The sequence below is a fragment of the Copadichromis virginalis genome, linkage group LG3 (assembly GCF_057382275.1).
Source record: "Copadichromis virginalis isolate Kocher_CV1m ecotype Utaka linkage group LG3, C_Virginalis_male_GT1.1, whole genome shotgun sequence".
Classification (NCBI taxonomy): Eukaryota; Metazoa; Chordata; class Actinopteri; order Cichliformes; family Cichlidae; genus Copadichromis; species Copadichromis virginalis.
Window position 1 is genome coordinate 36251701 of NC_140620.1, and position 14460 is coordinate 36266160.

The 14460-nt window shown below is 37.0% G+C and overlaps 1 protein-coding gene across 1 annotated transcript; it reads right to left on the reverse strand.

Moving 5' to 3' along the window:
• Positions 1-3317: 3317 nt before the first annotated feature.
• slc12a10.1 (solute carrier family 12 member 10, tandem duplicate 1) lies at positions 3318-14105 on the reverse strand. The gene is made up of 27 exons (XM_085450882.1): positions 13912-14105; positions 13496-13652; positions 12142-12273; positions 11606-11681; positions 10857-10952; positions 10494-10633; positions 10238-10348; positions 10021-10132; positions 9762-9892; positions 9584-9668; positions 9189-9346; positions 8898-9005; positions 8310-8433; positions 8081-8182; positions 7184-7339; positions 6917-7016; positions 6619-6730; positions 6344-6478; positions 6087-6193; positions 5794-5876; positions 5619-5687; positions 5062-5166; positions 4748-4859; positions 4328-4414; positions 4102-4237; positions 3844-3911; positions 3318-3586 (listed from the first exon to the last, which is right to left on the reverse strand). The coding sequence occupies exons 1-27, from the start codon at positions 14091-14093 to the stop codon at positions 3448-3450; spliced, it is 3123 nt and encodes a 1040-aa protein (XP_085307008.1). The 5' UTR covers positions 14094-14105; the 3' UTR covers positions 3318-3447.
• Positions 14106-14460: the final 355 nt, after the last annotated feature.

Sequence of the window (14460 nt, forward strand, 5' to 3'; positions counted from 1 at the left end):
GAGCACGTGAGTGAGTGTGCATGTAGGTGTGGGTGCGTCGTAACAGTCAAAGCACTGTGTATGTGTGTCTCTGTATACGTGACTTCCTGGGGGTCATAAAAGTAATCTCCTCACCCAAGCTACACCAAATTCCTCTACACAACATACAAAACAGAGTTAATATAGTACAAACACTGAGAGCCCCACTCTGCATCCACTGGGCCATTGGCCTCTTATCGTCTTACATTTACAGATAAGCATGTGGAGAGTCTCCTGCAAACCTGCTTCTAAGTTATAACAATTATGAGTTTTTATTGAAGGTACAAGCATCAGCATCAGCAATCCCCAACTGTAGCTTCCCGTCTCCTTTTATGGCAGGCAGACCCCCAGTGTCCATAAATTCCTTTCTCTCTAAACAATTACACACACTCTCAGGCTACAACTAAGCCAAACTAAAACACACAGACAAATCCTTCCTTATTCCTCTGATCTAAACAAATTTAACACATCATATTATAATAATTATTTTCTTGTACTCACAGCACTAATTCTGGGAGAAACCCATGCAGCACAGTTATTGTACAAAATACAAATTCCAGGTGAAAGGGGACCAGCTGAGTTATATTCAAATCTGGGGACCCTTTAATGCAATGATGCCAAACAGTGCACCATTGTGCCAACTTTATTGGCTTAGTTTTAAAAAAATCTATTTACAAATTGTTTGTTCATTGAATTTAACTAAGCCTACAGCGAAATAGTATTATTTATGTATTATATACCTATAAATATAGATATATTAACATATTGATGTTATTATAAAATGTGAAAAAACAAAAACTGAAATTTTGATCCATAGATTAACCAGTAATTTAAGCTGTTAATAATGTTCTGCCATTTAGTTAATTAGTTAACAATGTCAGGTTTGTGCACATCATAAATAGCCTTAGCACATTGTTTAAAGAAGGTGACCTCAGCAAGAGGTCATGTTAGGATGTTGCCCCCACATATTGCACATTTAATGGCCGGTGTTGCTGTTTGTCTTCAGTTTTTCAAGTGAGATGGAAACTGATGTTGACTCACTGCATCTTTGAAATGTTTAGCTACCATTAGCATAATACAGTGAGGCATCTTGTATTTAATGTGCCAGAAAAAAAAAGACTTGGTACATCCCAGTATTTGAAATGCAGCATGCCAAAATACCAGGAATTTCTTCTGTATCAGTTGCATTTTGCAGCCAGCACCCACACAGGATTGTGATAAATGTACTGTTTAATTATAGTTAACCTATTAAAGAGTTCTTCACATCATGACGAGGGAGCTCTTGGGAACCAAAGCAAACTACAAGATAAATATTACGTATTGGTCCATTGTAAGAAGGAAAAAACATGGATCTTTTAGTATACAAGACACCTTTGAACATGCACCTACACAAAGGGCGGGGATATTGTTTTAATTTATGGTTAAAAGTAAAAGAAAAAAATGGTTAATTAGCAATAAAACTTTAAGCATTAACTTCTTTTTTTCTGGTTCAAAGTGTTACATTTAAATCTGCTTTAGTTATTCCCAGTACCTTCTACAGAACATAGGTGTTCAATTAGACTGTTGCATTGCTCAAATTTTTGCTGTAAGAATCAATAATCTCATGATTCGGATGAAGCAGACATATATATCATAGATAAGCATATGTCAAAGGGAAAAAAAGAATTTTAAAATATTTATTTTATTTTTTAATTAATCAAAATTTGTTTTAAACTACATCACAGTTATCAGGGAGATCAATCCCCCCTGATCAAAGAGGCTGAAAACTCCTACAGTTATCGCTGTATTTAACAGTATCAATGGTCTGATATGGTTATCACCATGGTTATCACTCTGTAACTTATTGTTATTAAAAATCTGTTATTCATTGTGTGAAGTCAAAGAGACACAATGTTGTCAATGAAGGATGCCTTTAAAAATCTTTAACACTATTAAAGCTGATAATGTGACTAAGTGACATTTAAATTATTATATAGCATTTCATACTAATAGCTTTGCTGCAATGCACTTTACTCTACATACTGATCTTTTACAGTATGTCTACTTACAAGTTTTTTGCGTAATTTTTATCTACTTATAGTTAATCTGTTGGTGATGCATCTCCATGTTATTATAACCCGTCTGCAGATTAATCCAGACTTTAGTAATGTTGCTTAGTGCCAAAAATAATAACAAATGCCCCCAGTGTTTATTCCACATAATGTTGCACATGCTGCATATAGCTGTAAGGTGAGGCAGACTGAGTATTGATAGAAGTAATGTAAAAGGTTAACTGTACTTACTGCAGCCTATTTTTATAGTTACTGATATTCAATATTACAATGGGTGTAAAATTAGAGGGTGACTTGCTTTTTGGGAAAATGTCAAGTAGCGATTTGAGGAACAGCAGATTTTATAACAGAATATTAATCTTTTACAGTATTATATTCCTGCTGTTGCTTGTCAGCATTTAAATAGTACAACTCAGAGGTTTTAAATTTTTACCTTTGGAAAATATCAACAGAATAACTCATCTTAGAAGAGTTTATACATAATTTAATATTCTACAAAACACATCACAGATTAAGCAAACAAATATAAATGTAAAAGATATTGACAAATATAGTGAATACAATGTAAAGTCTAAATGTATTACTAATTTACATTTACTTAAATTAATCATTTTCAAATCAACAATTTGTGTCTCAGTTTTCAAACATGGTTACATTATCGTGTGTTAACAACAAAGTTGGTGGTTATGTAGTACAAGTTTAACCATAAAGAGCAAAAAGTTTCCCTACCCATCAGTGGTGGACTGTAAAAGAATCCACTAAGTCTAATATTCTTCTCTGTTTAATTTACATTAGCACTGGATGCTACTTTCTCTTGTTACTCACTAAAATTGTCAGCAGTTGTTTTATACTTCATACTACATTTTTCACAAATGACTTAGTAACTAGCTTGCTAAAACAAGACAGTTGTGTTTCAAATATATGTTCAGTTAAACATTATCAAGATCTTGGATTCATTTCTTTGTTACCAGAAGACCTTTAATTTACCTTGATGTTCCAAGCCTTTGGGACTCTCCTGATAGGATGGACATAATTTTTCCAAAAGATGTCACCTCCTTTAGCAGTTTGATAAAAGTGGTGGCTTCCAAAATGTTCTTGCTTGGGTTGAGATACGGTGATATTCACTTGTATAAGGGGAGAGTACTTACAATGACCTTCTCAGAATCATTCATGTAACATGTGTCTATCTTAATTTTAATTTGTCTCCTTATTATTCACCAGATTTGTTAAACCCTAATTTGGCAAATATTGCACTCTCTCTGTCTTGTTTTTTTTTTTTTTTTAAATTATTGTTCACTTCTAAGGCTTGAATTTTTTAGTTTTGTGACTCCTAAAAATAAAAATAGTCCTCCATGACTGACTCACAATAAAATACAATTTACTGGCAGTAGAAAGTAAGGACATTTTGCTGGTTTCCTCGTATGAGCACTGCAGGGCAATGAAGGCCACAGGTGAGAGTATCCAGCCAGGCCATGTAAAGAGCACTGGGGCAGTCACTGTGTGGCACAGGAAGACTCCTACGTGGGGAAGAAAAAAAATCATTAAATAACAATTACATAAGCAGGGACAGTAAAACAAGAACAAAGTCTGCTACATGATGGGTAGCAGGATAGTAATAGATTTATATTTTCAGTGCAGTATTAGTTAAATCCTAACGCATGATGATTTTAGTAAATTGTGTACATATAAATATGGGGACTATGAGGGAAATGGGAGATCCTAACTAACTTTGATTTCTATTAAATATGTATTGCGATATAAACCATGTACTCACACAAGCACAAGGGCAGTATGTTGTGAATTCCTGCGGATGATTTCATTAAGCCGTACTTTTCTCTCAGACTGTAAATAAAGGAAATACAAGTAGGAAACTGACTTAGTGTCACATAATGTGGGGATATTACACAATCATGAGGCATAGATATATTTAAAGTGTTTTGCTCTGGACCTTTTGGAAGTCAATGATACACTCACACACACACACACACACACACACACACACACACACACACACACACACACACACACACACCTTTTGTTTGAAGGCCTCAAACTCTTTATCAGATATTTTCCATGGTTCTCTCTGTCTTAGCTCCTGATCTGTGACGCCTGTCTGCTGTTCATCATGCAGCCTGAAGGGGGCGACACTGTCCACAAACCTAGTCATGCTGCAAAGCAAAACACAACTGCTATGAAGAAAAAAACACATTCACATAGGTGTGCCTTGTGGTGGTAATTGCAACTTTTTTCCGACATACTTCTTGGCTTGAGGGCGCTTCTCACTGTCTGTCATGACAATAACGTCACTGAAATGTAGACGAAAGCGCTTCAGCAGAGCCATCATTCTGAAACACACAACAGTCCACAAGTTCTCAAGTTCCAGAAATCATAAAGCACCCTTTCCTAGTATGTCCATAAACACCAAAGGGTCTGACAGAATTACATCCAAACAAAGACATATCAAACTGCATGAAAACCTACATTTAATTTTTTTTTTTTGAAAAAACAATAAATAAATAAATAAATAATTCCAAATTTGTTGTCTATTGTAAAATCTTCAAACTGAACATTTTCAGTTCTTAGAGGAAAAGAGTAATTCTGAATTCATCTTGATAACCACAAATTTTGCCAATGCAAAAGCCAACACTTTCCCCCCGGGCGAAACAGAGTAAACCTACTCATTACGGCCTTCGTCCATGTTTAGTTCATCTCCGACGATGAAAACCCTGATCTTACAGTTACGCCAATGCTTTCTCCTGGTGATCAGGTAAGGTACCAGTAAAGTCAGTCCTGAAAATAGAAGAAGAACATGACAGCAGCTAAGAAAACCAGGCCAACTCAAATTTATTTATTTTTTTGTTTATTTATTAGAAGAATAAACCGAAGAGGCTCCTCTAACTTTTTTTCCCGTTGTTTGTTTGTTTATTTATTGCTACACTGCCGGGCAGGACGGGGGGGAAAAAAAGAAAGAAAAGCACTTCTGTGGGCTCACCTCCATCATCTGCTATCCAGTAGACATCGATAGACTTTTTCCCCTGGGTGTTCTGAAACACTGTTTTGATTTGATCACTGTTGCTGTTGTCGGACACGTCATCAGCTGCAAACACAAGAGAAAGCGTGTGTTATGTGTGGGCAGTGATTACTGACTTAATAATTAGAAAGTTATAATGCAATCTAAGGTGTGCCAGTGCAATAATGATTTCTTGTTCACTGTCCTCATCCTCTCATACATTATCCTAAGCACCATTGCAGTGCATATTAATTTAGGAAGGGAACAATCCATTAGAGGTACTTTAGTCAAATTAAATCAATTTAAAACTTTAATCTTGAACTTTAAGAAATGTAATCATAAATAGACCACTCACTTTATTAGATTTTGAAATTACAGAGTGGAAATCTTATTTAAATCCGATATCCTTTTCAGTTCTAAGAAAAATCCCTTCCCGTACTTTAGTTCACAGTAGTTATGATTTACAGATTCTGACTTGAAATTTAACGTGACTTGGTACAGTAATCTAATATGTACCTATGCACACAATTAGCTCTTACCCGATTCCCTGTCTGTAGACTGATGGTCATAATTTTCAGCAGATTCATCAAGCTCAAAGCCCTGGTTTACTAAAAAAAAAAAAAGAAGAAAAATATGTTGTCAACCGCTGCCACAAATGTATCATGTTGCTGTTAAGCACTTAGAGAATGTTCTACTTATTTATACTCATCAGACCTTCACAATCAAACTGGTCAGAGATGTCCAGCCCGTCCATCATCCTCAAGATACACAAACAGAAGTTGGCGTCAAATGTATCACTGAAGAAAAGCAAGAGAAGATGAGTAAGTTGAGAAGACTTTGTTCTTTTGCAACTATTCTTTAGGCTATTTTATAAATACTATTTTTTTACACTGCCTTACAAAGACAGTAAAAATACACACATAATATAAAATAAATAAAATAGCAATACTATAAAATACATGATTTTTTTCATATCTATTAAATGCACCATTAAAGGACCATCTTACTATATGGTGTTAATGTAATCTTCAATGCTTTCAGGTGAACTCTCCCTCCAGTTTGACTTGAAGCCAAGGACCAGAGTGTTGGGCTTCAGCTTGCCAAGACCAGAAGCCTTTGAACAAAAAGCATAAAAGCCATCCTACAGGTAAGAATACAAACTAGTTCTAATGGCAGAAACATACTAATAGTAATATTAATAATTTGTTGGTAACTTTCGGGGCATTTAAAGTCACATTACACCACAACAATATTAACTAGATACCTGCATTAAGTATCGAGCTCCAGTTCTGAGGCTCTCAGCTGTAAATGGAGTATAAAACGAACGCACTTTCCTCTTGTTCATCCATTTAACTAGCTGATCTGTAGCATCTTGTGGTCGTGTCTGCCTCTCAGGCTCCTGGAAAAGGAACTCAGGAACTCACATATCCAATTACAACAAAGGATAACTATAAAAAGTGTTTGGTGTGGCTATTTTACCACAATAATGCTAATAATTTATTTTGTTTTCTTGTAGAAAAAGCTGAGTGGATGTCTCACCATGATAATATCGCCACAGATCATAAGACTTATATGTTTTGTGAATGAGCCAACAAAATCCACCAGTGCAGGTCGCTGGTTTGGAGGTCCAGTGAGGACTAGACACTGTGGTCTGAAAAAAAGACATTAGGGATCAAAGAGGAAGCTCCCGGATGAAATCCAGTAAATATAAATTCAAAACTAAAATCTATTAATACTATTAGAAAAGAGCATTAACGAGTACACTTATAGACTTTAGCACTCGTGCATGTTTCATGAAAAGCTTTGACTTGTTAAACTGAAATTTTAGATCACTCACCTAAAATTCTTGACGTGATCCTCCACACCAGTAAGTGAGACAGAGTATGACAAAGCCATGTTGTATGTGCCTGCTTGGACTGACGAACCCCAATTTACCTCTGTTGATTTCAAAAGACACTTACATGAGAAATGCAAAAAACAAAAAAAGAAGTGTAAAGTACACTTTGATGCATTCTGTTCTATTTATGAATCTGAGGCATGTTATTCTAACCAAAGTACTGCTCAGTTCCAACTTACGCTCAAAAACTTATGGTTTTTGACTCACTTGGTTTATTGTAGTTGATGTATCCAAACAAAAAGAAGATTATACAGAAGGTGATTAGAGCAGCCCACCAGGTAAACAGGAACATCAGAACCACAGATATCACTGCGCCAAACAGAGCCGTCCATTTACTGTAGTAGTGAAATGAGGGCCTCCAACCTACAGGAGGAGTCGGTGAGAAAAGGATTATGAAGTGGCACAGGGCAGACTTTGTAATGCTACATGGCCAGAACTCTGATCCCAATGTCCACCCATTATGGCCTACATTTACATTATGTATGATTTCTTGTGTTTGTTTTTTAGGCATTACCAGCAACCTGCTGTTAAATGTTATAGAGCTTTGAATTGTACGTAGTTGATTTTGTCAAAATAGAAACACATTGACTCTCTTGCCAAAACTTTAACTAGAGAACTGTCATGCACTTAATCTCACAGCGGGTTAGATCTATGTGGACCTCTGTGTACGGAGATTTCTCCAATATAACTTGGTATGATAGATACAATTTTGGTAGAATTGATTTGAGTGTTACATAAAACCTTGTCTTACCATCACTGGTTGTAGGAGCAATATGAGTTTCCACTGAAGTCAGATTGATGATCTCTTTTCCACACTAAGCTGCATATAAACAATTTGTTTTTTCTTCCGACCTCATAATGGGGGACTGTTTAATTTTGGGGCCAAGCAGCAATAAACTGGTGAGTGGTGGTTGTGTATGTGGGCATTTGTGCACATGCTAAACTGTGGAAAATCTGGCTGTCACATGCTTTTATAGAGTAGCAAACTCTCTTATTAGTGTGACTGAACAAAATGTACTAAACCTTAGAAAATACCAAAACTAATGGTTTAATGTGAACGTGTTTAATATTGAGTATAGCTTAATTACTGAATATGTTACTCACCTGGGGAGTTGGTGATTGAAGCATGAAAGCAGCTAAAGTTTATAAGGCTGTAGGAACACAGGAAGAAGTTGGAGATCAGAGCTGCAATGGTGTTCAGCTCCGCTGTAATGACACAGATGAGAGAGTATTTAAAATCACACTACAAATTTAGAGCTGACAAGACATTTTATATGGGAATCACAACATTAGTAAGAGGTGAAAATGTGTTAGTCATGTTGATCACACCCACCAATGAGAATGAAGGCCACAGCAATGATGTAGCATAGCACATAAGCCCGGAGCGGCTCATCATTTTTCCCATAACCCTTTGCAAAGAACCCAATGTATGGGTATAAGTTGTCTTTGCACAGGCACTGATAGAGAGAACATAAAACATAAACAAAAAAGTGAGACTTTACTATATTTATACAAACTTTCATTAATCAAACATTTGAGCTATGAGATGATAGCTGACTTTTTAACTGTCCTCCATGTTTTTGCTCCTTTAAAATGTGAATACACTTGAGCGATGATTTTAAAGCTACATGAGATCATGCTGTTTGCTTGTTCCGCTTTAGTTTACCTTATTAATCGTTTTCTTTATACTGCAGGTGACTTTAAAAATCATTAATTATAACTAAATCATTATCAGATTCAAAATGTGCCCATTATTGTGTCAAAAAGAGAGCTGTTTTGTTTGTAAAGTCCAGGTAAACTGGTCTCTAATACAGCAATATTAGGTACATTGAAATTATAATAATGGATTCATCTTTTGTTCATCAATAAAAGTGCAAATGAATGCATAATGAATGCAATAGGAAAAAAGTTAATTTCTCACCTGAAAGACTTTAGGGGCAGAGACAAGAAATCCAAGAGCAGAGGACAAGCTGGCTGCAAATACCCCAGCAGTGATGAGGTAGTAGAAACCAGAAACCTGGCCCAAGACCTGGTTTGAGTCACCATTAAGTATGAGACAAACCAGAATAAAGTTTTAAATACAATGAATATAGCAGGAATATTGACAAAGAGTTAAAGATTTAACCAAAAATGTGCTTTTGTTTGGTTTAGTATCTTTCTTCCCAATAACAAAAAGGAGAAAAAAAATGTGGCTAACTGAATGAACTAGTACCTTTGAATTGTTGGCCAGACCATATTCGCAATTCTTCTGCTGTATACAATCTGTGAAGTTCCAGCCCATTTTACATCCAAGCCCCACACAAACATCAGTGAGATTTCCAGTCAGGATATCAGTCATATTTCCAGAAGCGTCTCTCACTACACATGATGCTAGAGGAAAAGTACAGATTTTAATGTAATTTTCATGGATAACCATGAATATTGATTTACTCCCAAAAAGGCTGTATTGATCTCAGTTTGTGCTACTACCGGAAACCTGTTTCAGATAACAAGTCCCCAGCTTTATAACTTATAGAGTGCCAGGTTAAACACCTTCAGCCTCTGTCTTGTATTAATTAAATTATTTATACCTATTTAGATCAAATATGTATGTACTGGGTAACTTACCGACTGTGACAGAGATCATTAAATAGCTGATAGTAGTCCAAAAAATAGCCATGAGGGTGCCTTTGGGGATAGCAGTAGCAGGGTCCTGAGATAGGAAATACAATTAATATAAAACATTATGAAACGATGCATTCATATATTTCCTTTAAGGAGCATTTCTCTTTTATGTCCCTCATACTTTAAGGTCTCCAGAGATGTTGGCACCAGACAGGATGCCAATAGCAGAGGGAAAGAAAATGGCAAACATCTGGAAAAAGTTGGCTTCATTTCCTCTCCAGTTTGGTGTCAGGTTTTCTAAGAAGATCTCAGCTGGAAAACATGCCAGGTACAATATTAGGAAGTTATGAAAGAAGGAAAGAAAGATGGAAGAAACAAACAAATCAATTATTCGATGTGGTTTTTAAGACTATAGATTGTTGAGAGAAACCTAAACTTACTGCGGTATCCAAAGATACCCTGTGCCTGCTTTTCTATATTGGGAGGAATAAATGTGCCCACAAAGTAGTTGGATAATGAAACCAGAAGAACTAAGAAGAACAAAATCTGGGTCTGAGAGAAAAAGACAAATAAAGAAATCAAAAAGGAAGAGAAGTTGTTAAGAGACAAAACTTTGTCCAAGTACAACTGTCATGTTGAATATCAAAATGTGCTCACCTTAGACTCCCACTCCATTCCAGCCAATGAAATCAGCAGAAGAACCGTAACAGTGATCACGCCCACAATACGGACATCGTTGATTGAATCAACCATGACAACACCAAACTCCTACATCAATTAACCAAATTTAGGTTCTGTTGCATAGCATTTTAGTATGAAATATTATTTACATTATATATAATATGTCATCTTCTATTACAAAAACAAATCTACCATCCATTTAATACCACAAAGCACTTTCAATACATTTTACCTGCATTAGATCACAGGCCACCTCTGCAAAACCAACAGTATTGAGTGCACAAGCCAAAGCATTGGCAAAGGAAAAAACCACCCCAATTGGTCCTCCAATTTCTGGACCCAGAGTGCGGGAGATCATGAAATATGCCCCACCTGCAGATTATTTCAGACAAACAAGATTGTTAGAACATATCCTAAATACAAGGCTAGATCCTACATACACATTTGAAAAATTACAATTCTGAGCTCAGCTGCAGATTTCCAGTCTTAAAAGGCCCAACCATTTTTAAAGGTGTCCCAAGTATTCTCATATTTTCAGATTCAAACTGTATATAAGGTTTATTTGTCTGACTTCCTACTTTGAAGAGTGACTAACCTGAGATCACCCTCCCATTAGTGGCAATGGCAGAGATGGAGAGGGCAGTTACTGAGGTCACTGTCACAGATATCAGGATAATAAGCCAGGTCAACACTAACATAAGAAGAATAAAGTTAGGACTCATTAAAATCACACAATCATAAATTTTCAGTTATGAACAAATCAGGTTTACATCCTTCATCCAGAAAGGAACTTGTTTCTAGAACTTTCCTTTGCCCATGCATAAAAATTTACCTTACATGCAAATCCATATCTGAGTGTATATATTTTAGAATATGTACTTTAATACTCAGCGATATAATAGACCCTCTATGCTGCCTTTAAAATTCAGCAATTTAAAAATTACTTTACTTACATTTATTCATCCCAGTGAATAAATGTAGTAACTGTGTGCTAAAAAAAACAAGCAGACTCACACATAGTCAGCACTTTAAAAAACAGCTCACTTTTCAAACAAGGAAACTAGCATTTCTCCCAATCCCATATTTTCATTTCCTGGTGAAGTTACTATACTTGACTTCATTTGTCAATATTTAGATATCATTTTTTTTCCCTTCTTTTCAAACTTTCACGCTTTCCTATGATAAAGCTCTACGAACAATGTGCTCATATTGATATGATTAAGAAACTAACTAAATCAACATGACCCAGAGATAAGACTATATGAACAGGCGTGGGGAATTTTTACAAGAAAATGAAAGCAAAAGAACTGAACAAATGGAGGAGCAAATGAACTGATTACTCACAAATGCCTGCCTGAGAAGTGATCCAGGACAGGCGGAGGAACAGGATTACTCCCCAAATATTAAGCATACAACGAACCTGTGACCAAAATGAAAGTAATATGCTTTTAATTAACAGATCTTAAGAGTGATCAAGATCAATTATTTTGTGTATTTTTAAACTTTCTATCGCAGCGGTCCCCAACCTTTTTTGCACCATGGACCGGTTTATGCCCGATAATACTTTTACGGACCGGCCTTTAAGGTGTCGCGGATAAATACAACAAAATAAAACTAGTACCGGTACAGAAAAAAAGAAGATTTATTCATAACACACGTGAAAAGACCCAGGAAAACCGAGTTAACAATAAAAGCGATAACAAAATAACGCTGAAAACCGATAAAAACCCTGAAAACCATACATTTCACACCTGAGCCTCAACTCTCGCGGCCCAGTACCAAACAACTCACGGACTCACCGGTACCGGTCCGAGGCCCGGGGGTTGGGGACCGCTGTTCTATAGGACCAGTGGATGCAAAGACCCAGAAGTTTTACTTACCATAACTCCAACAACCCAGCCAAATCTAGCAGGAGCTTTCTCCTCAGAACCTTGAGCCTCTTCACTTCCAGCATCTGTGGCCGAAATCTCACAAGCTCCTGGATCTGTGTTGGTGTTTCCTCCCTCCACTTCCTGAAAATAGTATAGAAAATAGTACATTGTGTATCGACCAGAAGTTGAGGGCAGAGGCCCTGGTATTCTGATTCCTATTAAGGCTGGCTCATGGGACATGGAACATCGCCTCCTAAATGGGTAAAGAGTCTGAGGTAGCGTGTGAGGTTGAGAGATACTGGCTAGACATATTCAGACTCACCTCAATGTACATCTTGGACTCTGGTGCCACTCTGGTGGAGTGGGGCTGAACTCTGTTCCAATCTGTAGTTGCCTCAGTAATATACGGCAGGCAGGGGTAGGTACACCCTGGTGCGCTGCTTGTAAGTTGGGGCTTTCCCCAGTGGACAGTGGGAGTTGTTTCTCCATAGCTCCTGGCTGTCATTTGTGCTTATGTGGTGAAGGACAGTCTCAGCATTCACTGGTGAGATGCGGAAGGGTGTTCTACTCCATTGTTCTACTGGGAGGCTTGTACGCTTACATTGTTAATGAAAGGGGGGCCTGAAGTGCCATGATTGGGAAGAACAGATTGCCTGATCTGACTCCAAGTGATGTTGTGTTGCTGTTATTGTTATGTCACCCATAAGGGTGTTCATGCATGCACATGTCATTAGGACACCCTACGTTGCAGGGTTGATGATTGATTTTTTAACTGTATTATCACATCGCTTGTGATTATACGCTGAACAGTTCAGAAAGCCCAGATTTTACTGAGCAGAATGTTGGATGGTGCCCCACCTCGGGCATCTATTGTTCCACTGGAATAATGAACACGATGTTAAAGCATAAGGATGTAGAAAACTGCACATGACACCAGGGCACCCTTGGACGCAGGGTTGCCGACCCAGCAGGTCATCTGATAATTGGAAAGGTTGATGTTCAATCCCTGGCTGCAGGACTGGTAAACACTATAGCAATTCTTTACTAACTTGCCTCAGAGGCAGGGCTTAGTCCAAAGCCCTGTTGAACGTGCATGTCCAGTTTTGTTAAGTTTCGCTTATTTCTCATTAATAATCGTCACAAAATAAATAAATAAATAAGGTTTTGCATTAACAACTTTACCGTAAAATGATATCCCTTGCCTACTGTGTTTTTCAGACCTGTGAGAATCATTTCACTGTTTGTAGAGGCCAAACATTTCATTTCCTAGTGGGGTTAATTCCCCTAGGTGGTGTTACTGTCAATATGCAATTCTTAAAAGACAGCAGCAATGAGAAAATGCTCCCAGAAGTGGAAAACTCACATCGAATGCTTTGCGGAGAACCTCCAGGGAAGGTCTGCTCCTTGCCTGCTGGTGTGGCAGCGTGCTGGCATAGTGCTCCAGCTGTGGCAGCAGGTCTATGGTGCTATAGAAGGAAGATCTCCGCAGCTCTATTCTTGAGTCCCGCTGCTCTGATGTACTGTTAGAGGGAAAAACATGTGAACTGAGAAACTATAGCAAAGATTAGTAAATGCGGAAAACATATCTATGATGGTAGGCTTTAGTTCCTTTAATGGACATTCGATTCTAATAATTCCTTCCTTCCTGAAAATCTTTTTTTTTATTATTATTATTATTATTATTTTGCAAGTTCCATTTTTTTCAAACAGCTGAGTGGAATGATGAGGAAATTATGCTGGGGTGGAAAATAAAAATAGACACAAGTTGATAACACAAACCTTGAACCCTCCTCTGAGATAATGATCGCTGGAGGAATTTGGTGGCTAGCACCTTCTCTTCTGTTGTTGGTCTCAAAATGGTGTGAAGAGTACCTGGGAGGTCCTTCTTCACCAACTGAGAACTGGACATGGTGGCGAGTACCTTGACCCACTATGGGACTTTTGGATATGAACTGCCCCATTAAAAGACCAATTAAATCCTTTGGAACAATATGGAGAGCAGTTAGAAGTGCTGATTCATATTTGTTAACAAGATTTGTGTGTGATTTTCTGTTTTCTATTTTTCAACAGACACTCAAAATATGAGTTTATAATTGATAATATTCTTTTGTACCAAATATTATCAACATTTATATTTGAATCATTTGATTTTATCTTTAGCTTTGTGTTCAATAAAGAAAATTGAAAAACTAAATTAACCTTTTCAGCTTAGCACTTTGTACCAATTGTCTTATTCTAGGCATATATGGCATGCAGGGTAGAATAAAGTATTAATTCTCTGTCGTTTTGGTACAAAAAGCAACACATGCTATAGTCATTTTATTTATC